The sequence below is a fragment of the Poeciliopsis prolifica genome, unplaced genomic scaffold (genome assembly GCF_027474105.1).
Source record: "Poeciliopsis prolifica strain line A6 unplaced genomic scaffold, Auburn_PproV2 SCAFFOLD011, whole genome shotgun sequence".
Classification (NCBI taxonomy): Eukaryota; Metazoa; Chordata; class Actinopteri; order Cyprinodontiformes; family Poeciliidae; genus Poeciliopsis; species Poeciliopsis prolifica.
The window spans coordinates 125718-150245 of record NW_026562386.1 but is presented as its reverse complement, the minus strand read 5'-3'; the positions used below and the strand labels follow the sequence as shown (position 1 = coordinate 150245).

The 24528-nt window shown below is 36.1% G+C and overlaps 1 protein-coding gene across 4 annotated transcripts in view; it reads right to left on the bottom strand.

Annotated features, from left to right (window-relative positions):
- Positions 1 to 479: 479 nt before the first annotated feature.
- The window catches only part of plekha7b (pleckstrin homology domain containing, family A member 7b), a 70528-nt gene continuing 46479 nt past the window's right edge, over positions 480 to 24528 (bottom strand). Inside the window, exons 12-29 of one of the 4 annotated variants that reach the window (XM_055036999.1) lie at positions 23080 to 23163; positions 21825 to 21959; positions 20920 to 20973; positions 16777 to 16848; positions 15573 to 15653; positions 13863 to 14012; positions 13038 to 13139; positions 12671 to 12785; positions 12295 to 12488; positions 11474 to 11665; positions 11270 to 11378; positions 11043 to 11134; positions 10559 to 10780; positions 7442 to 7669; positions 6622 to 6755; positions 6094 to 6242; positions 3055 to 3229; positions 480 to 1117 (exon numbers count right to left, since the gene is read on the bottom strand). In XM_055036999.1, coding sequence (XP_054892974.1) covers positions 3084 to 3229; positions 6094 to 6242; positions 6622 to 6755; positions 7442 to 7669; positions 10559 to 10780; positions 11043 to 11134; positions 11270 to 11378; positions 11474 to 11665; positions 12295 to 12488; positions 12671 to 12785; positions 13038 to 13139; positions 13863 to 14012; positions 15573 to 15653; positions 16777 to 16848; positions 20920 to 20973; positions 21825 to 21959; positions 23080 to 23163 — 2259 coding nt within the window. In that variant the 3' untranslated portion in view covers positions 480 to 1117; positions 3055 to 3083. The remainder of the gene's footprint in view (positions 1118 to 3054; positions 3230 to 6093; positions 6243 to 6621; positions 6756 to 7441; positions 7670 to 10558; positions 10781 to 11042; positions 11135 to 11269; positions 11379 to 11473; positions 11666 to 12294; positions 12489 to 12670; positions 12786 to 13037; positions 13140 to 13862; positions 14013 to 15572; positions 15654 to 16776; positions 16849 to 20919; positions 20974 to 21824; positions 21960 to 23079; positions 23164 to 24528) is intronic. The other 3 variants (XM_055037002.1, XM_055037000.1, XM_055037003.1) reach the window with 3 other exon arrangements.

Below are 24528 nucleotides of genomic sequence, written 5' to 3'. Positions count from 1 at the left end.
TCAAATGTTTCATATATATACAGCATTTGAATTCAATATAACATGTTTTCAGACATCTTTAAGGGCATCTTATACACATAAATACCATAAGTATTCAACAACATTAAGATTATGAGTTGTTCCCTCCTCCTAATATTTAGATTCATTGCTACACATCCAAGAGTAAGGACAAATTTGTTCCAAATTTAAGAAAACAACTTGCACCCCCTCAAAAAACAAAAAACAAAAAAAACACAAACCACTCTCTGATCACCACCAGATGTGAATTGTGAGCTACACGCTGGCACAGTTCACAGAACTGTTGCCTTGCATGAAAAATGTCCTGGGTCTTATATTACGATTGACAAGATCATCAAAGTTTATTTTTCTTTTTTGCCAATACTCACATAAGCTTGTAAATATCTCCATTCACTATAAATGTCTCATTCAAATAAATGTGGACAATAATCAAAAACGAAATAAATATAATGCATCAGATGCTGTGTTAAGATCTTTAATATTCACATCTTTATAAATCTCACTCATTCAATCTTCCCACAAAAAATATGTTAAAGGTTTTCATCCTGACATAAGCAAAAGTAAGCCTAAGGAAGACTGGCAGTGCTACATGTACTGTACATACACAGAAGATCTCATATAGCTTGGTGTAAGAATATTAATGACAGAAAAATACTATTTTTATTATGCATTTTGAGAGGTTTTCTTTTAAACATTCTCTAGCTGGTCAAAAAAGGTTTGGATTCAATGACCAGAGAGAGAAAGAAATATAGCTGTAAGAGGATGAAACAATATACAACTGAAAAAGTGCAATAAATTGTAGAAAATACTTTTTATTATTTATGAGTTTAGCACATCTTATACACTTTCATAGTTAATAAGCACATCAGCTCTCGTAGCTTCAGCCTGACTCCAGAGAATGCTTTCAGCAGCAAGAAACGCACTAGAAGAGTGAGTCCTGAGTAAGCCTCAAGTTAAAACTGTACCATTGTTTTTTTTTTTTTTTTCATTTCCCATTGCTGCATTTTAAGGTGTTCAAAATAAAAGAATGTCCTCTCTTCTTGGAGAAGTCAGTCATTTGTTTGTGAAGTAGCACCTCAGTGTCCAGATATCGCTTGAGCTGAGAAGTAACAAGAAAGAGCAAGTTAGAAAATACAGGAAAAGATTTACAGGATTCATCATATTTATTAAACATAATAAAATACTTGAGATTCAAAGGTTTTATAACTTTTCAATGGGGTTTCAGCTTGGCAATTCATCAAGATAAGCTGGCACAAATAAAAATCTTTAGTGTTCATTCTGTAAAATGTAACTTGACAAAGAATCCCCACTGATAGTTTTTATAGGTAAATACAAGTTTTATCCTTGAATAAATCCAGACAACCTTCATCTCTGAAAAAGATGTGCTAAACAACTGAAAATAACTTCCAGTCTCTTATTAAAACTCCATTATCTCACTCATTGAGAGAAATCTGTGTCGTGGCAAGACTGCCCTGTTTCTCCACTGTGACAATTTTTAAAACCTTTTATTATTCCTCAGACTAGACACAGGAAGGTTTAGACATGAAGTTATTTTCCAGTGGCCATTTTTCTGTCTTTCTTAAATGGCATGTTCTCTTATCTTTCCCATTTTAAAGACTGCCTACTTACATAGAAAGGAGCAGGGCAATTGTGTGTTATTATTGATGAAAATACAAATAAAACAGCAAAGCTTTATTTTACAGAAATTATGTGCTACTGAGTGTACTGAATTTCAATGAATATACTCAAAACCCCAAGTTTTTATAAATGTCTCAACTTTATGCTGTAGCTATATATATATATATATATATATATATATATATATATATATATATATATATATATATATTTAATATATATATGATTAAATATATATGATTAAATATATATATATAATTTTTATCTTTTTTAAGGTTTGAAGAGTTAATAAACATGGAAGGTGCTGAAGATTTCACACACAGGGTTTGGATTTTAGGAAACGACACACAACTGTGAAATGTTATTGCAACACTTATAATCCAAACCAACATAAAAAAAAAAAACTTTAAAATAGAGTAAACCCATTTCACATTTGAAATAAAACATTTAAATCTAAAAAAAAAGGGTTCAAGAGAATGAAACTACTTTAAACATAAACATAGAAAAAGAATCAGTGCATCACAACTGTCACAAACAAACAGAAACTAAGATATTATTATTATTATTATTTTCTTTTTTGAGAGATGCCGATGTCATTTTCATCCAAAAAAGTAAACTTCATGATTAAATCTAGCAGGAGTAGAAATCATTTTGGGCTTCACTATAAAGTACGTATTGAAAGGTATAATATCTTCAACCAGATGAAAACTGGATAGTATTGTATTGACTTAATATGCATTAATAGATTATCAATGATTGTATGCAAATTTCAAACAATCACATATGTAATTTAACATTTCTTTGTCAAGAAAGTATTACTAATCCTATTAGAAAATTATTAAAAGGAAGATAAAATTATTTGCAATACTTGTCTCATGTCTGAAAGATGTTTTTTTTTTCTTTGTAAGTGATAAGACAAGCTGTCTTTGTGCATTTACAGTAACAACAGTGTTAGATTTGTTTTGTTTTTTTCTGACTTATTGCTGCCGTGCTACAGATGGGGAGCTAATTGGTGCTGAGGAATGCAGCTGTGCTGAAGACTGAACTGTCAAAGTGCTAAATCAAAAGGTGTCTCCTTTTGTTAATTACACACAATGCTACAAGCAGGCATGTTCTTCTGAGACCTTTTCTCCCATCAACCACCCATAAATATTTTGGCAGCAGTACAAAAAGAAAGAAAAGAACAATTTACAGACAATTATCACAGTGGGATGGGCAGACTGCCTGCAGATGTTTGTTTTGATTATAATGGGAGCAGAGGCAGGGCTTCCCCAATCCCATCAAGATGTGTTTCCTCCAATCACAACACAGCAGCAAGCACGAAGCTTTTCAGTCTCAGACAAGCAGCGATTCCTCCAGAATGTTAGAGCGGCTTTAAACATGCAATTAGGGTCTTACTTTGTTTTTGTTTGTTTGTTTTTTTCACGTTAGACAAAAGTGTAGTGAATCCCGTTGTTTAGAGGAGAGGGAGGCGCCACGGATACAGTAGGAAGAGGAGGAGGCGGAGGAGGAGGAGGCGGCGGAGGAGGAAGGGGCGGGGGAGGAGGGGTAGGCAAGTTAACCTGTGGTGGAACTACAAGGAGGACAAAAGGAGAAGAGAGAAAACAAGACTAGTGGTTAGTCAGCTGAGTTAGTCAATAACCTGAGGGATGGATTGCACTTAAAAGTACAAATTGTGTTCTGAAAGGAAACACGGCTGTCGTCTTTGTCACACTTGACAAAGATGAAAAACTTAATATAAATGTTGCCTGGAGCGGATATAAAGTACACAACATTGTTATAATTGTATTACATATGTAAGTCCACCACATTTTTCACATTTAATGCCTTTTATGTTCTGTATAATTAATAACCTGAAAAAATATAAATATATATGTTAAACAAACAAATATAAAAATTTATAAACACACTTAAATGTCCTGGTTGAAGAACTGTGCAAATTCTTAACTTGATATTTTGTTGAAGCATATTTTAATTTAATCTCAGCATTCTCTTCCTTCATTGTGAGATAAACTTCAGATGTCCTAGCAGAATTTTCTTAACCTTTGCTCATTTACAACACAAATCTGAAATTCTGGAGATTGAAGAGCTAAAAATGATCTCACTGTACAAAGGGATGAGTCGGGAGAAGTGTAAAAAAAAAAAAAATCGAAGGCTACTTCAAGAAAGTATTAGACAAGGATGTGCACCTTTATGCAAAAACCTTAATGGAGCTTTTTCAGTTTTTACATTTCACTCCTAACAACTTGAATGGTTTTGAAATGACTTTTGCAGAACACAGGCCATATTAAATGGAAAAAGTTTTACAGTGTTTTCAAGAAATATAACATGTAAATAGCAACATAGATGTGATTCTAAGCGCTTTGGTACATGAATATGAACTGTGTTTGATTAATTCCATCCATCATCCAAACTGCGTAGGCGGCTGCTGCCTCTACAAGTCGCAAGTTTATTGCAGTTTGATAGTAGCTTGTATAAATGGAAGACATTTTCACTAAGTTGTTGCTATGTTTTCATGTTACATCTGAGAGATAAATAATTATTTCAGTGTCATGACTGGTAATAAATGAGTTATAATTAGATTAGAAGGATCACTGGTATAAAAGACAATCTCTGATGGATCCATTTGTATTTTTAGTAGTTAATATACTCACATTGCCCAATAATTAATTTAGTCAATTTATCAAGAGCTTAAAACACACAACCACAAATTATAGATTTTAGGAAAAGTACATGATAGGGCACACTTGTCCTATGATAAAATCTTTTTTAAATGAAGCAAATGGATAAATAGCTCTTTGTGTCCTGTTGGTCAACTTGACTTAATTTTTAGAACATTTTGCAGATTATTTTTTTATTTATAACAGGTTGTTCAATACGTGGTTATCTCTCGTTTCAAAACTCTTTCCTCTCAAATGTGTTACATTTTTGTACAAAGCTTTAGACTGTTACTTTAGTATCTCCTTAGTCTTTAATTTAGCTGCTTTTTTGTGTCTTATTTTAGTTCCCATGTGTTCATTTAATTAGTAATTTTCCCTCAGCAAATCAGTTCAGATCGTCTCTCCGCTGCACTGAACTCTGTTCATTGCTTTCACCTCGTTCTCATGTCACTGAACCTCTCTGTTGACCTGTGTACATGTTATTTCTACTTACTGCTATTCTATTCATACTTTATTTATTTAATATTCTGCTGAGCAGAATGTAAGCCTTTACTGCTTAAACCATTTTATTTAACACAACACCATTTAGAAACAGATTTCATAATTTCAGCATGTCGTGTGCAATGAAAACAAAAGATTTCATTTAATTTCTCTCAGATTAAATCTTGCGAGAGAACAAGACTTAATTCATAGCATCAGTTATATGGCAATAAATCAATGCAAAGAGTGCAAGCCTAAACGTCTTGACAAGTTAACATATAGAAGAAATTGATTTATTTATTTTTTTTCCTATTTATGTATTAACAGCTTGAGCAATCCAAAACACCTTTGTCATATCTCTTGTATATAATTGCAGTGATGAATATTGCTGCTTTTATGGCAGAGGAACTGAAATCTGCCATGCATGCTGCTGTGAAAAAGACTCTTCTTTAAATTCATGAGTTTGAAAGTGCACCAACAGACCTCACTTTAACACCAAAGGCAGAGAAAGTCATTGATTCAGTCTGCGCTGACAAGATGCCACCGGTTATATTCTCTGGCATTTCTCTATGCTGGAAATAATGTTATAATTGTTGACTTTGCTTCACTGTGCATATTAAGCTTCCACACACGCTGACAGCTTGAGTGTTACCGCGTGTGACAGATATATGCGTGCGTTTTTGTGTCTGTGTGCGTGCGCGCGCGTGTTGCCGGCAAGGCAGACAGACTGACAATCTGCTGCAGCGAGAGTGAAAATTAACTCGCCTGTCTGCTGAAGAGTATGAAAGAGATGAGATGTGAGTGTAGCGTCTTTTATGCAGGTTCAGAGCTGCGTTCAAAGCGGCGGCAGTGGCATGCAGATGGAGAGCAGAGTTTGACTGGGCCCATTGATCAGCACACAAAATGGCCTCATCAAGCAATTCCTCCCCTGTCTAAAAGATCCTACACAGATTGCAATTAGAGACTATCTGCACTCGTAATAAGAAATAATATTCACTTATTAAGAAATGAACAGCCTTATTGCTTGACTCTGCACCTTACGCCCCCCTCATCAATCTAGCTTTCTTGAAAGGCTGCTTTCCTCTCTTGATTCCTTCTACCCCCCTCCCCTCCCAGTTTGATGCCAGGAGAAATTTTGCTCAAACTGTCAGCATTGCGGCTCTAAATTGGTCTGAAATCCATGCTAATTATTTCTGTAAATGTTTATGTGTTGTAATTCTTTACAGTGCAAAGATTTAAGACCTACTCACAGTTTCCAGGGGCCAGAAAATAATCCAGATTCATGCAAGTGACCAACCTGCCACAAGTTTGCTCTTCAACGAAGCCTCTGAGGCCAGAGCGTAGGACATGGTGATGATCCTCTCCTGCTCCTGCAGAGCAGAGTCAAGCGCCACCTGTCCCACCTCGGGTTTCTCCACAGACACCCCTGGGGTTATGTTTTGCATGCTGTCCATAAAAAGATGAGCACAATAACAATGTAATCAGAGCTCTACAGTTACCTGGTTCTTACTACCATGTATTCAGTTCGGTGACTTAATTACCGAACTGAGTCAAATGTGTGATGAACTGGAAATTCCCATATTCCAAATCATTTGTCCCTCTTAAAACCCACATTGGGAAATGTTAAAACAACATGGGATTCTGAGTCTAAGACACACAGTGAAGTAAGTTATCTTTTTATGCTGAACTGCCTTTAATCCGTCACCCCTTCAAACTCCATGTTTGGAAAACATCTAAAAACCCTGAAGCAACATCATTATGATTATCATTAGCTAAACTTAAAACAGACTTTCAGTGTAATGTAGCTAGAAAGCAGCTTGGGTACCTTGACTTTGCCAAAATGCTTTTGATTCGCTCCACCTTCCGATGACGTTCTTCCACTTCTTGAGGACTGAGTTGATCCTCAGGCTCTGAATCCACATAGCGTTCTGGGATCAACACTTTCTCAGGCTTGCACAGCTAAAAGACAGAGGCAGATATAAGTTCAAAATCACAAATTAGTAAGAATTAAAAATTAGATTAGAATATAATAGAGCAATCCTTTATTTGTTCCCGAGGGGAACATTTCCTCTGTGTCGTCAGCAAGGAGACAGTCAAATAGAAACAATGTTCACATCTTCAAACAATAGAAACAAAATGTGAATGTAAAAATGTAATCCAAAGCAACCTGGCTTAACATGGAAATGTGATAGTCCCTTAAGCCTTACAGCTGGTTGTGCCACACTTGGCACAACCAAGTGCCAAGTGTGGCACTTGGTTCCACACTTCTTTAAATTCATGAGTTTAAAGAAGTGTAATAGGTCCATTAACAGTTCTTTTGGGGGTTTTTTAAATAAAAAAAAAAGGAAGAAAATATTACTTATTTTCTACATTGCTATTCAACAAGAAAAATAGCATTTGCATTTTCTCGATTTTATTTAACCTTTTATTAAGCACATGTTCTAAATGACAGTGACCTTAAGTCAAGTCAAAGTTTATTTTTAAGATTCAAAAGAGAATTCAGAATTTAAATCTCTATTTAAACTGAATGTCCTAAGGTGGGTCATACAATTTTTTTCACCTCATGTTCACAGCATTTATGTTCTGATAAAAGCCCCATCTTTTTCATTTCTTTCCTTTTCATAGATGAGAAAAGGCCATGTTACCTCTTTGTTTAGGTCCAGGTCATACTCCAGCGGTTCCAGATCGACCTCATGCGTGGGAGGGGTTGTGGCCGTGGAGTGGAATGTCAGCCATTCATCAGACTGCGAGCGGGGTCTCTCTTTGTGCTCAGGGGGTCTTTCCTCCCCCTGGACACTCCTAACTGCCTGAGCCTCCTCCCCCTGCACAGCCCTCTCCAGTAACTGCAGGTCAAACTCCTGCTCCCTCTTCCACTGGACAGAAGAGACAGAGAGTGTGAAACAAATCACCGGCCGCTGTCTTCAGGTCGCATTGACTACAAGTGAAAATGACTCGGCCCACTTGGCTTTTCTAGATCAGACATTAGATGTTTGTAGTCCTTACTTGATCTTAAAAGCTGATAAGATTTTTATTCTTTTTTTCTTTCTTTGGATGCAGTCAGAAATGAGAAACATAAGACACATGCATAGATGTACGCACGCATACATGAAAGTGAGAGATTTCAAAACACTGCACTATGAAACTCATTGACGGTGATATAATGTGAGCAGCAAAAATCCTACAGAAATAAACAGGACATAACACTAACAAAAGATTCAAAGCTGCAGAATGCAATTTTTACAAAAATGTGTTTTTTTGTTTGTTTTTTTTTACAATATTTGTGAAAGCTGTTGCCATATTGTGACAGGATGGTATGACACATAATCTGCAAAAAAATATTTTTCATAAAAGTTACATAATGCAGCTTTACCAAACAAGACAATTGTGTGTGGTCACGGAAAAAAAAATCACTGCTTAAAAGAAAACGTGGCAATGAAAAATATTTAGAAAATGCTGTTTATTTGTATTTTTTTTAGCAACATTCACATTTGAAAGAGAAAAGTGTTCTTCCAGTTACCAGATAAGACAGTTAAGCTACTTTTTGATATCAAACTGATTGACATCACCATTTGGGGCTGGGAAATAGAACAATACTAAGTCAGGATTCACAACTTCACACGCCCTCTTTTCATCTAGAAACAGAAGAAAGAAAGCTATGAGGAAGTTGAGAGATGTGAGCTTAATGTATGTTGAGGCATTAGTTAACATTCTGGTCAGTAAAGTGGCTACTTTCATTCTCTTTCTATGAAGACACACAACAGATACACACACACACACACACACACACACACACACACACACACACACACACACACACACACACAAACCACACCAAAGGAGTGCTTGGATGCAATAGCAGTTAATTAATGAAGCGCTGGCTCTATTATCTAAATGAGAAGAGCAGTGGCTAATGAGCTGATGATATCTAGTTCATCAACACTGTAATGGATTGAAAACACAAAGCATGTTGGAGACACTCAGGTTTGAATCTAAGTGACAAAATCAGTCAAGAACAAGATGAACGGATGGATAGCAATGACTGGATGGCACTAAGTGTTTTTATTGAAGATAATTAGTATCATTTGTTTTAAATAATTCAGTTAATCATATTAAACAGTTTTTGAGTATTATCTAGGCACAGTATAAAATATAACCATTTAGTACGTAGATATAGGTATGGACATTGCTATGCAAAAGTATGAATACCCCTTATGATTATCTTTACCACACTAGAATTACACATGTTCATGTTCTATAAGAGAATGCATGATTGTCATGTGTAAGAAAAATGGTGCATGATTTTCATTTTACAATCAGAAATTTTAAAATGTATGAAGTCCCATATATGTTTATGGTCCTAATGCACTTCAAGGAAAACCAATTGGTTTCAGATTAAAACCCTATGAATTTTTATGTAAACATAAATATGGTTGTTCTGTGAAGGCCTTCGAAGTTTGTCACAGAGCAATAGCGAACAAACGGCATCATGACAATCATCCCAGACTGCTTGAACATCTAATGAAGCAATTTGATTTCATAATCCGAAAAAGGAAAGCGTACGACACAATTGCAAATCGACAAAGATATGATCGTTTAACTAAACGGACAGGATGGATAAGGATGATATTAAATAGAGAATCAAACAAAAGACCTATGATAACTCTGAAAGTTCTCCCACCTGAGATCTACATTTCAAATGGGAGAAATATGTTTGCAGGACAACTCTTGGTGCTGCACTCCACACATATGGTATTAATAGAAGAGTTTGCAAAAAGAAAGTCATTGCTGAATGAAACCCATAACAAATACCGTGTACTACAAGTTTGCCACAAGCCATATAGTGCTCACAGAAAACACGCAGAAGAACATTTTCTGCTAAATTTTAAACAATAATGAACTTTTCTGCACCCACACTCAGAACACTGAGTGGTAGAAAATGAAGTGATACATTTCACTCTGAAAACATCACTGCCATGACGAAACATGTCAGCGACAGCATTATGATGCAGGGATTATTTTCATCTGAGTTGCTGCAGTGATGGATGGAGCCAAACTGAGGCTGGAACAAAACAAGACTTAAAGCTGCAGCAAAGGTTCACCTGTGGAACCTTCACTGGTTCCAAAGGTGAAACCAGCGAACGTAGAATCAGATCAAAGCATATTGATGTGTAGTTCAAAAGACAGTTTTTGTTCTACACAAGACTGACTTAAGGGGACTAAATATAAATGTACGTCACACTTCAGATCTTTAATTTTCCTTGAAAATGATGCATTCTTTCTCTATCGCAAAGATATTATGAACCAATTTCTGTACAAATACACAAAGATGCAAGGGGTATGATTAGTTTTGCAAGGCAGGAAAATTTATAAAACCTTATAAATTTTAACATGTAACAAAAGGAGATAATCCATGTAATCTAAGTATTTTTCAGTGTGTATATCCTACTGGGTAATACTAGTGTTGGCTTTCTCAAATGTTGATATTTTTAAGTCGAGGAAAACAGAGACATAGCCACATTGTAGGCTGCTGTTATTTTGTGTGCAGTCAAAGTAAAAAAAAATCAGTGACTGAAAACAACAGACACATACATAGTTAAACAGTGAACATAAATCACTAACTTATTGGTTTAACATTCAACATATATCAGAAAAAAAGGAAAATTATCTGCTCCAAGTGAAGGCATGCATTACTGTCGATTCCCACTCTCCGTTAGGTTGGCGTCATGCATGAGAGTGTGAGTGGTAATGCTCTAGTAACATACTGATCCAAAGTCTGCAGAGAGCGGGCGCGACGAAGAAGAACCACGCGACGTTGGAGATGCATGTCGATCTCCGTGACTCAGTGTGCGTTTGCGCTGGCGGACAAGGGCCTTCTGGTGCCTCTTCATCCTCTCTAGCTGCTCATCGGCACTCATCTTCCCCCTCTGCTGATGCTGCACCTTGTCCCCCGAGTACAGGCGCTCCAAGGCACTTTTTGGTTTCTCCTGAGATGAGTAGGAGGAAATGAAGTTGAAAAGAAGAATGAAAGATGCAGCAGACAGCAAAAATATATATATATACTTCACAAAAATAAAATTGCACACCCAAGTGGAAGGTAAAAACATTTTTAATTAAATTTTTTTTAAAAAGAAAGAAGAAAATCTAGTTTTTAGACCTAATGTAGCTGAAAATGAGGTGAAGAGTGAGAAAACTTTTTGACATATGAAGATTGGATCTGCCGAGTCTCTCATTTTATCCAAGTCTCACCGTCACACCAGCAGCTGAAGTAGATCTTCGAATAGTCACATATGAGGAGATGCTCGAAGACTGATTCCCCCTCAGTGAGGAGCTAGCCGCTCCTGAAGGGAAGCCGACAAATAATAAAAAATGGTTCTCTCTTTGATATTTGAAATCAAAAAAGCATCTAATAATGTTAAGACAACACAAAATCTGGTCAGAATCTGTCAGGGTTAGAATATCCTCAGTTCGTCTACCTCTGCTTGGTAATGTCTGGTATCCTCCATCACGGCCAGATGCTACGACACTGGAGCCATCTCCGGCTCCAATGAGCTCCGGATCACTCAGAAATGGCCGCAGTTCCACCTGAAAGACACACAAATGATAAAAAAGAAACAAGTGTATGTATATCTGTGAACGTCAGAAGCACGAACATAAAAAAAAAAAAAAAAAACACGCACTTTACTGTCCCCATTTGTGTACTGGCCGACTTCTCGATCCCTTTTGCGTTCGTCAGACTGTCGCTTGAGGCCGCGCACAGAGGTGTGTCTGATGACTGTCGTCTCCCGGGGCAACGGTGGTACTGCGGGAGGATGCTCCTCCGGACTGTAGAGCTGAGGTAGAGGAGGTCTGGGAGGCACATCTTCTTCACACTGCACACATAGACAAGTATGAGATAAAAAATGCAGCGTTTGAATTACCAGCATATAAACACTGCACTAAAAGGTTTCTAAAAGGTCATTTGAAGTTTCTTTAAGAGTTCAGGTAGAATTAGCTCCTTTAACTTTAATAAATAGTTGAATAAACTACAAAGGTGTTATTCTAAAAAGCAAATATATCTTTGCTAGTCTCTGACTCTTTTTTTAAATGCAACTTTCTTATAAATGCACGTTTTGTTAAAACTCTCAACCCAAAAAAGAGGCCTTAATTTCTAAAACTGATATTCAACAAATACACCATAGGAATTTATAACCAACTTTGTATTCTTTAACTTCATTGATTTTTTTCAGATGTTATTCAATACCACTGGCATTTAATGGGCAGAACATTCAGAAAATGCATCAAGTACGATGATGACTGAAGTTAAAGGGTTGGTTCAGAGTTTGTAAAGTAATGTTCTGCTTGAACTTATTATCAGCAATAATTCCCTTACAGGTATTAGAAAGATGTAGCATCATAATGAGCTTGTTGGAGAAATGTAACCTGGCCACAGCAGGTTATACAACCAGGTGCTGGGCCTGATGGTGTGGGGACGGGGATACATAAAGAGTTGTTCACGCACCCATTTGAAGCCACTGAAGATGGTAGTAGAGTGTTGTAATGGCTGTTGGCTGAAACTGGAGGTAAGCGTGGGGTCATGGCTGAGGTGGGGGCTCTGCTGCGGCTGCTGCTGGGACAATCTCATCTCCTCAGCAGTCTGGCTCCCAGACACAGAAGGCACTGACGATACTGGCACTGAAGGCACAAATTTTCTCTCTGGCGAGTGTCACGTGCATAAAAATGTAACAAGATGTATAGACGCTGCTTTTATTATTATTGCTTTTTAAAGAAAAAAAAAACATTCAGTGCTTAAGTAATAAGCACTGAATAAGTAAGATTAGGATGCACAAGTTTCAGATAGCGCTACTAGTGTTTGGATTTCTTATTTGTAACCTCACCTGGGTTGGTAACAGAAGCAATTGTGACTTTGTAATTAGCTTTATTGGTGCTGAGTCCTGCAATAACATCCTCAATCCTCCACAGTTCTTTTCTGAGCTGCACTTTCTCCTGCTGCTTAAAAAGAAACAGAACCGCTCCAATATTAGCAGACAGAACACATGGACTGTCTTTAACACAGACTGTGCAACTACCCAAATACTACAAAGTCTGTCTTTCATCCAAATCAAATGAAACTGATGGGTGATCTTTGAACAGACACAGACCAAATCCCTTTTTGCCTTGAATGAGAATTTGAAATTTATAATTTGTAGCTCCTCCTGACTAAAGCCTGTGTATAAAAGTGAAAGGCTGCAAAGAGAGATAGACCTGGGAAAGATCATGGCGGCTCATCTGTCCCTGCAGGGCTGATTTCAGCCAGTCCACATCTTTCTCCAGTCGGGTATACTCATTCCATGCATTCTCCATCTCCTATAGAGAAATCAGACACACTCTCCCAATATGACATGATAAAAAACACAACTTTGAGATTATAAACTTTTCTTGGACAGCCGTGTTTAGTTAATTTCAAGAAACATATAGCCGTCCATTGCACATGTGCATTTCACATGTCTTGAAATATACTCCAGCTTTACTAAACTTGTTCAAATAAAAACAAATTTGTATTATAAATGTACATATATGATCAAAATATGCACTGACTACATTCTAATTTAGCCACACTAAATACTAACACCTGACAAACAATAAAGGATGTGCTTGTTTACTTCCTGTAATCTTGTGGTTAATTTGTAACTCCAGATTTGAAACTACATATTTTCTATTCAAAAACTAAATACTTTGAATATCAGAGAACATTTTAACCCACGTTGCCGAGAAATACACTCATGAGTATTTTCACAGCCTCAGGTTTCTTTCCAAATCACTCATTTTGATAGTCACAGTCAACCTGAAACATTGTGCCGGCTGCAGAAATAGCTAAGAGGGAACTAAAAACAGAAGTGAACATCTTGTTCTCAAGTAATTAAAGAAACACAATACCCAGAGTAGCATAAAAATAATAGAGCATCCTTCTAGCTATTTTTTTGTGTAGAAAAAGACATGGCACTAGTTATATTTAAAGTACAAATGAGCTAAAATTTTTCTTATTTATTTATTTTTATTAATGATTTTAGAGAGGAACTTGGGTCTTACGTTGGACACTTGAGATATTTCAGCCCTGATGTGGACCACATCCTCTTGCAACAATTTCTGCTGATAGGCAATTTTCTCAGCGTGAGCCGGCTGATCTCGATACTCCTCCATCTGGTGGTGGGAAATATCCAGCACAGATTCCAACTTGTCCTGAAGAGAACAAAAAAAGAAAAAAAAAAAAAAGAGCAGGAAGTCTCAGTGCAGTAGCTATTCATATTTATTGCCAATCCTTGTAAAGATGTGAAGAAGAACCTGAACATAAATTAATCTTTCACTACCTAACATAAACTAGAAAAGTCTGACCTTTAATTTGGGGAAATTTTCTCAGTGGGAAGATTTATCCACTTAGAAATTCAGAAACAGCCTTTTACTAAATACATCTCACCACATATTGGCACCCTTAGTTAAGATACATAAAAAGCCTAAGAATACATTAATCTTTTACTTCAACATATATAATCTGACACTCAAAAATGTTTAAAAATCCAACCTGTAATTTGAGTAAATTTTTTTTCCAGTGAGAAAAAAAATCTAACATTAAAAACATTTTTTAAAGGTTGCCAATTCCTAGAAGACTTATTTTCTTATTTATCTTTTTGTTCTTTTACTTTGAATTTTTTTGAGCCTTCAGTGAGTTTTTGTTTCATTTGGCTATACATACACAGTGTCACAGAAATAGATTTCTCAGTCTTTAAAATGGAAAAAAAAGAAAACATAATTTCAATCAAAAACATCTTAACAGACTGAGTTACATGTCAACATAGAACCCCTTAATGGATATCACCTGCACAATTCTTGCAAAATCCCAAAGGCTCTTGGTTTGTAAACTGCAAACTTTATGCTGTATCTTAACTAATGCAACTGCAATAAAAGACAAATTTATTGAGAGTTTCTTTATCATGTTTGGCAATCAGGGGTGCCTCCAGCAAGTTTTAAAAGAGGCTTTCAGATGGGGACCAGCGCTAATCTTGAAATGTCACATCAATCCGCAAACCAGAAAAGATACTTTTAAAAGTTTTATTATACTGTGGATATTTATAAGGGAAATGTTATTAAAAAGTTGTTCTAAAGTGACTGTAGGGGTAAACAAAATTAATTTATGCCACTGTATATCTACTTTATGTAGTGGATATATATAAAGGGTTACAGACGTTGTTGCCCGTCTACATCTGTCATTGTGCACGAGGTGGGGAACACAAGATCAAATTAGAAGAATCAATTAATCTAACAGGTCTTTTTGGACTGTTTTGGAAGAAGCCAGAATAGAGAGAACATGCAAACTCAATGCAGAAAGATCCCCGGAGCAGGATTCAGTTTATTGCTGCAAGGCAACAGTGCTACCAACTGCTCCACTGTGCAAACATACTCTGAATTCAGTTTTTAGTGTTCATACATGTATTTGTCAAGCTTCCTTAACTTTCTACCTGCAGAGGTACCGGTGAATTGGTGAAAGAAGCTCTTTCACCAAATATCTCAAATATCTAATTACATCTCACTCTGTATTGTCAAGCTTGTAATTTTCTCTCATAGTAACATAATGTAGATATTTGAAGTTTCAAAGGTCTACAGACATTTACTATCTCAGAGGACTGACATATAATCTTCAGATTTGAGCCAGTAATGTTGAATCAACAGATATTAGTGGGAAAAACTATTAAAAAAGATGATCTTTAAATTACTAATCATGATTAAAGAACAAAAAGAAAACACCTTGTCTTCCTTTAAACTACGAATCCTTGCTTCGAGTTCCTGAAGAATCTTGTCCTGTTCACAAAGTCTACTTAGTTTGACCTACAGGAAAACAAACAGATGTAATAAGAACAGATGAAAACAAAGAATAACATCCATATCTCTCTAAGCGATCCATACGTAATACTTCATACTTCAGAGTATTAAAGTAAAGCAACAGAGAATCAGGAATGAGATAAAACAGAATGGGGTGATAAACAGAGCATGTGTTTACAACAGAGGCCAAACGCTCCATTCTTGTCTTCATTCAGCTCTTGCAGCCATCGGAGACGCATTGATTGTCTACTGTAGCCTTCTCCGTCTGTCAATAAGGCTTATCTTTGTAAAAAGCCCAGAGGAGTTCTTCTCATCAACACAGTATAATATATCAAAAGGCTCTGCACTGTCTAGTTAGGGGGAAAGATTTGGTAATACCCATTATGAGTAATCATAATCAAAAATCCATATTTTCACATTCACTGTTGGAGAAAGGCTTGTTTACTGAGAGTGACAGAATTGTTTTTTCCAGAAATGGGTTATGTGTTTATGAAAACATAAGACTGTCGAGTTCACAGTCTTTCTCACCCACTGTATTTTTTTCCCCGCCGATCTATTTATCATTCTGTTCAATTAATAATTAAGCTGTTTTTATTTGGCTGCCACATATTGTTGTTTTAATTGCATGAAATATTCATTGTTCAGACAAATTTACTGGCAATTTCTTATAAATTGTTAAAGTGGAACAATGCTAATGATGAAAAGCCAAGACATCCATCCTATTTACCTCCATTCAGCGCAAAACAAAGAATGAGAAAAGCAGGATCAAGCAAATCAAACTGAAAAATTTAACAGCCCAACATCTAAAACTCCCATTACATGCATTTTTCCCTTTAAATTGTGGGGAGAAAAATAAAAGCTGTGGTCGATACTCTCAGGCCCACACTGTGCAGCGTGGATGCGTGTCCCCACAGTGTTGCAACACACACGTTCCCTGAGCTCTGTTGCCTCTGTTTACCACAAGTTAAAAACACACACAGAAAACCACACTAAAGCACATAGTAAAGTCAGTCTGAAGTCAGCTGCGTCTCAGTAGTGGATTGTCGGAAGTCGGAAGTGAAAATCACGGAGTAAAGAAAGACTGATAAACAGGGCGTTTGTTCTGTAAACTCTGGCAACATGTACTTACATCCCCGTCACTTTCTGCAATTTTCACAGGCCTTGAAGATCTCCCTTTTTTTAAGCTCTCCTGTCCAGTGACCTGAAATTCAAAATTATTTAAAACATCATAAAACCCTAAATAATGGCATTTAAATATTAGAATTTGTCTCATCCTTTCAAAAATGCACTTATGAACAAATTATCTCCTTTATGGTAGTGCTGCAAAAGTTGAGGTAAATGCAATTAGATAGAAAAAAACAGGGTAATTATCCACTGATAAAATCTGTGGTGAAAGTGAAGAATATATTTAAAAACAAAGACTTCTGATCAGGTCTCAGGAAATCCTGAAAGCTCAGGGCTGCTCTTACTGAATATTTTTAAATGAAAATTTTTATTCGTTTTTTTTTATATGCCAATTTCAGTATTTTTGACAAAATAATTTTAATTAGATATAAATTGTACATTTTGTACAGGATTTAATTCAAGTATGAATAAACTGATACAATCTGTTACAAAGTGGCATGATTTAAATATCTCATCTTTGCATTTCGCAGATGATGTGGTTCTGTTGGTTTCGTTGGCCCATGACCTCCAACATGATCTATAGCGTTTTTCTGCTGATTGTGAAGTGACTGGAATGAGGTCAGCTCCTGTAAGTCTGAGGCCAGAAGCTGACCTTTTGTGTTATATATTAGTCTCTGCCTCAATCAGACAAGCTTATGTATCTAGATGTCTTGTTCACGAGTAACAGTGGGATACAGAGAGGGATGGGCAGACAGATTTGGGGCCTTCGTCTACAATAATGGAATGACTGCTCGGATTTTTTGTAGTAACGAAAGAGAAGGACCAAACAGCAAAGCTCTCAATTTACCAGTTCAATTGTGTTCTGACCCCTACTTATGATCATGATATATAAATCATGACCAAAAGAACCAGAGCCTAGATACAAGCGACCAAAAAAAAAAACTTTCCCAAGATGGGAAGGCTAAGCCTTAAAGATAAGGTGAAGAGCTCCCCTTACAGGGGAAGCTCAAAGTAAAAAAAGAAAGAAGTCAAAGTGGTTGATGCCCCCTGGGCTCTACCCTTAAAAGGCTTTATGGGCATGTCCCATTGGGAGAAGACCCTGGGGAAGACACAGAACATGCTGGAGGGATTAGAGATCCCATTTGGCCCGGGAACACCTGGGAATCCCCCAGAATAAGCTGGAGGACGTCACTGAGGAGAGACATGTCGGGGGTTCGCTTCAGGATCTCTTGCCTTCACAAACTAATCTTAGATAAACGGAAGACAATGGCGGAATGGATGTTTATCTTTTCCCCCAGACAAAATTGCTAAAAACTTAATAGAGGAAGATGTAGAAAATCAAAACATGTCTTTGTTTTTTTAGTTTGTAAGGCTCATGCACTAAAAAAAAGTAAGAGGGGAAGATGTTATGCCATTAATATCATTAAAACAGTATAGAAACTACTATTCTATGAAGTTTTTTTTTGTCTTAAGAAAAACTTTCTGACTTGGTTTTCAGTTATGAAATAGCACATTTTCTTAAATTTTCAGTATTTTATTTTATGTAAATATTTTCAAACCCTTTCTGGAATAACATTTGCGATGTTGTTTTATGTTTTCAATAAATGTTGTCACTGAAATATTTATTTTAAACTCATAACTACAGTAACCATTGCCCCATCCTGTGTTTTTCAATCACATACACAGATTTGTCTCTCATGGCTGGTGGTGCTTGAAGCTGAAACTTGCTTGTGGTGCTGGTGGTACATTCATTCAACACCCACGTCAGTATCGACACACCCATCACGGCACTACTGAGCAGTGGAGAACGCAAACAGAGTTAAAGGGGTATTCCACTGACTCTACATGTCAAAGTAAAAAAAATAAATAAATAAAACTGGTCAGACTGGGTGCTTTGTAGGATGTGAGAGTGTTATGTACTCTGTGGTGTTGCTGGGATAGTTTTCTGGTCTGGGAAAATTCTTTAAGTGATCAAAAGATCATATTTTTCAGGTTAGAAACTACAAGTTATTTGAGTAAAATTGCACTTTTACATTGAAAGTGTTAAGTGTGGTGACATTTGTCATAACATATGACTACCACTAATTTAAGATCACAGGCAATCATGTTTCAATCCATCATCTTGAACGTTTGACCTTCCTGTTTATTTGTACAAGTTTTCAAATATAGTTATTTTCAGCAGATCATTTAGATGTCAGCTGTTGTTGGACTAACAGTGAATTATGCCATTATTTGTACTATATAAACTACCAACACAGAAATGCTTTTCAAATAGATTATGTACTATATATAGTTGCCAATAATTAATTGCTTCATTACTTTTGCAGTTTATGTACTGAAAGAGCAGCACTGACATATTCAGGATTCTCTTTTACTGTAGCAGGCATCCATAAGCCATGTAAACATTTCAAACAGACTGTAATGGGTGGTGGTCATTTTGCCCATTTTACCAATCGTAGTTTGTTGTTCTTGTTCGTCTAAATCTTGAAAAAGTTAGGTATAAAATGTCTTCTAGAGGACATTTTGTCATCAATCTGAGCCTGACAGGGGGACGTTTCATACACACTTTGACAACTTACAACCTAACCTATTTTTTATGTATTCATCATAGTCTAGCATAAGGAAATTGGGTTTCATGAATCTGAAAAATACATGGTAGTAACATGATGTAGATTGTTTTGGATTTGATTGAAAGTGACAAAACCAAATCCTTTCCAAATGATTTGTAATTAAATAAATTATGAGCATTTATCACTAAAATTTCTGAAAGTAATCTCCAATAAAGAAAATCAGACTGACGCCTAATAAATCACACACATAGGGAAGAAGTTGTTCTTCACTAATGCAAAATGGAAGACAAAGTTGCATTACGATAAACAAATTGGTGAATTGGCAAACTGACCCAGACCCATTTTCAATGTAAACAAATGTTTCTCTGCATGCCAGAAAATCTTTAGCAATGCATAATCATTAACTTATTTCTGGTATTTACTATATATAAATTAGACATGAGGCATTTTATGTGCAAAATGTCCTCACATTAATCACACTACACCTGTAAAGAAGCCGAGAATGGTCATCTTTTGATTTAGTTTCATTCTGAACTTATACATAGATAAACACTTTTCATTTAGATTATCTGCAGATAACAGTGCTTATGTCTATTAATACAACAGTTAATATGATTTATTAATGCAAGATAAATTTGTTTGTTCTGGGGGTTCTGTGATTGATGATTTTTAACATATTTTGGTATTTCAAATTCTAAGCAGTAAAAGTCATAAACTGGCACATCCTTCATGAATCACAACTTTTTTAGGTCATTGCTATGTGTCATAACAGCAATACTGAATAACAAAATTTAAACTCCAATTATCTTGTAATTGAAATAATACTCTGGAGATAATATATTTATATCTTGAGCAAACAAAGGAAATACTGCGTTCACTTGGCCGTTCTCGGCTTCCATTAATTTCAAAAGCAGTAGAAATGCCAATTGACTTGGCATGCAAAACATTTTTACATTCTAGCAAGAGCAGAAGCTCAATTTATTGTTTTTAAAAGGATAATGTCATTTTTAGCAGATAGTTTTGCTTTGAATATGCATCAATGTGAACAGCATATAGGCCACTTTATTAGCTAAAATAAAATCCAGGAAACAAATAAATGTTAAGTATTTGTTATACTGATGGGATCTGAGGGTCACATTTGATATATCATTCAGTCCTGTGAAGGAACACCTCAAATCACATCAGAATAATAAGAATATCATCTAGTGCTATGGTGAAATGTCTACATTTTTACACCATTTTTGGTGATATTGTTAAACGCGTAAGTGCTTAACCAGAAAGTAACCAAACATTTTGCTAAGAAGAAAAGTTCAGTTGCCTTCTATTTAAGTAACTAGGGTTGTCGTGAGAATTCAAACCGGCATATTGTTCAATATTGATTGAATTACAAAAGTAATAAGTGTGCGTTAAAAGACATTTTCATTCCACCATAACAGTAGAGAGCAGAGCACAGAACAGAGGACAGACAGGTAAAGGGGAATCAGGGAGGCAGATGCTGGAGGCAGCAGCAGCAGAGCAGAATATACTGAGAACAGGATGAAAAAGGATGAAGTGGTGTTTTCTTTGTTGGGGCCCACCTTCAGATCTAGATACTCCAGGTCCTTCTTCAGTTGTATGTAAGTATCATCAGCCTTTAAATGAGCAGTGAAGAGATAAGTCATTTGAAATGAAGCTGCACAGGATAATGGGTTACCATGACTCCTTTAGTCTTTATGTGCTGTTCAGGCTTTACAAACAAAACTTTAATTAACTTGATCTCAATTACAGTGTATTTCAAACTCTATGTTTCTATCTGCAATTAGCGAAGCCACATTGTAATTAGATAATGGTGTCATTTTTGAACTGCTTTAATATCTCATTTGTGACCTTTCACACAACTCAGCAACACAGGTCCTGTGCGTGACATGTGGTCAGACTGAGAGCCTATATTTCCTCGTGAGCATGGAGAATGGTTAGACATGAGAACCTGGGTGGAGTTGTCATTACTGAGCAGCACTGCAGCTTTAGTCTAACAGCAGTGATCTTCCCTCCCAGGCTCATAAAGAAGACTATGGCCTGATGGGTGCTTCAGAATGATAACCCCAAACACAAAACATTAATGCACACGGATCAAAATGTGGTGCAACATCATCTACAAGTCAAAACGGGTGGCTTCATATAAGCAACTTTGACAAGCAACATGCTTTGATGTGGCATATTAGCTTTTAACAGTTTTAATAACACAGTCAAGCAAAGCTCTAATCGCACTGTTATGTTTGGACAAGTGACATTAAAGGATATAAATGCAGCTGGTAATTATAATGCAGCTCACGTCATGCCAGAATGGAAGACTAAAATCAGACAACCAGGCAGAGTCAAAGAGACTGCAGAGTCCGTCAAAATGTCAGGGAAGTAATGTGCAGGAATGACTGGGAAGACGGGGCCACAATGCACTTGCAGGGGTTGCAGAATGCTGCGTTAGGGAGGAATGAGCGTCCCTGACCTGCATGCTGGGGCCGAGAAGGCCGTTGTGCTGGTGGTGTTGCAGGTGAGCGAACGCACTGCAGGGGCTATGCACACCAGCCATCTTGGCCTGGTGCCTCCGCAGTTGAATGAGAAGCAGAGTCAACTCCTCTGGCTGTAGCCAAGCCAGAATTAAAGGGGGCCCACAGCAAGTGACGGTATAAAGGATGAGAGAAAATATCTGATAACCATCTGGGCATTACAACCTCTTTATTGTAGTGGCTTTCAGAGCCAAGTGACACCGAGGCCAGTACACTGCTGTCTGTTTGTAACTTAAAAAACACTGACAATTCATTCAGGTGAAACTCATTGTAGAAAGGAAATGATTATCCTCCCTAAGTAATTTCTACAACTTCTTCCTTTGGTTAACATTATAAAGTCATGCAGATTTAGAGCATAGTTATCTATTTTGCTTAGCCATTTCTCCTAAACATAGTGCAGCAGTGTAAGCAAAATGTACAGATCATTGTGGAAACCTAGCAAAAAAAAACTCTCAGCAGTATTTAATTTCCTATTAATTTACTCTTAAATAAGAAAAGCACTGTGCAAAAGTTTAACAACAGATCTTGTTTCTTCATACATTGCGACCAGTGATAAAGTAATGCTTTGAAACTTTCAAAGTAGACCTTATCAATTTTTCTTGAGGTTTTTTTCGGATTCCGACATTAAGCAATGTTAAAAAAAATAACTAATATCAGCCGATATTGATGTTAGTGTTGATATATTGCGCATTTCTAACATCAACTTTATTCCAATCATAATTTGATACACAAATGAGAACATGTTCATACTGGATTTCAACTATAAAAATAAATTCATTAATTTTAACCTTTTTGAACTAAATCTAGAAGAAGTTCTTTTTAAAAAACAGTTTTTTTGTCAGGCCTCCTTTGTGCCTGACAAAACATATAGATAAATGTGGTCTTCTTTGTCAATTCCGAGCTGATTATTTGTGAGCTGATCTTTTTAACATTTATTCTTGAAGTTAAAATCTCACTCTAGCTTAATGCAGCATTTTCTTATCTTAAAGGGAAACTGAGCAGCCAAACAGCAAAGGAAACTTTGAAAGGTCTTCATAAAGCATGAAGAGATATTGATCAAAAACACTTTAAAATATTGCCTTTTGTAAGCAATGGAATGAATAACCAAACACTTTTGCACAACACTGTATACCAGTCACAATAGCAAAAAAATATAAATAGATTACAGTAGGCAACAGAAGCAAAAGGTCCTACCGTTTTGCCATGCAGACTGGGAGCACTGACGGTGTGTGTGATGTAGCCCATAGCCGGCACGGATCTTCTCTGTATTTGGGAAGTCTGTGGAAAGATATAGTTTATCTCTTTGTTACTAAAAAATAACATAAATTTGAATCAAACAGAACATAATAATAGATAATGCATTTATTTGTATAGCCCTATACATTAACCAATAGATTAAACAAGGTGCTTTATACTGAGTAAAAACTAGAACATTTCTGAAGAAATTTAAACCGGACCCTCCAAAGTGTGCCCAGCGTTTTGATGCTAAAACTTAGCACTGATGCTACATTAAGCTACAATATAATTAATAGCATGTGAAGAATCACAAGCATGTTGAATAACATGGTCTTACTTCATTCAGCATGTTAAAATTAGCGAACTAAATGGCACTTGGTTACCAGAAACATCCTCAATTCTTAGCAACAGGTTGACAACAAACATTGTTATTGTTCAAAAATCATAAGATTTCTTCTGCTCTTTTGAAATACTAATTATCTTACACTACTTGCTACTTAACCAGAGCTGTGCAGTTGGTAAATTTGGCAGGAAATTGGAAATGCTTTCTTTATTATTATTTTCTTTGTCGTTGGTGGTAAATATGTATATTGTAAAACAGGCATTCAACACAAAAGTAAAAATCTGATTCATTATTTGTGGCAGTTCATTACAAAAAACCCCCGCTCATCTCTTAACATCAAATCAATAAGCAATATTTTTTATAAGTCATACGCTCTTTTAAATACTGCTCATCTGCTTAGACATAGGAAAGCTACAGTTGGGAAATTTTGCAAAAGTAAAAATCAGATGTTTACTTCATGGCACTTGGTTGCTAGAAAACACACTCATCTCTTAGCAACAGATTAACAACAAATTTTGTTATTGCTCAAAAAAACATAAGATTTCTTCTGCTCTTTTGAAATACAACTTATCTTAAACTACTTAACAAGAATTGTGCAGCTGCTGAATTTGGCAGAAAAGTGAAATTGTTTTTTGTCATTGGTGGTAAATATATTATAAAACAAACATTCAACACAGAAGTAAAAATCAGATTTATACTTTGTGGAAGTTTGTTACCAGAAAAAAAACGCTCCTCTCCTAACACCAAATTAGTAAGTATCATTATAGTTTATAAAATATAAACTCTTTTGAAACATACTTGTCTTTCTTAAGTGTTTTTGTAATAAGGTGGGGTCTCTGTACTTCTAACTGGAAGCTCTGCTCTTCTCTGTAGGAACTGAGTGTTTCACCATCTCAATTCTCTACATCTCTGCCCTCCTTTGTTCTTTTGCTCTGAAAACTGTCGTGTGTGACGCAGAGGGAGACAAAATTCTATCTCTGATTTGAGTCTAAATGACACAAAACAGTCATTTAGAATTTGTTTTGATTTGAATTTGGCTCGTTTTTTGCTAAATGCCAAAAGAA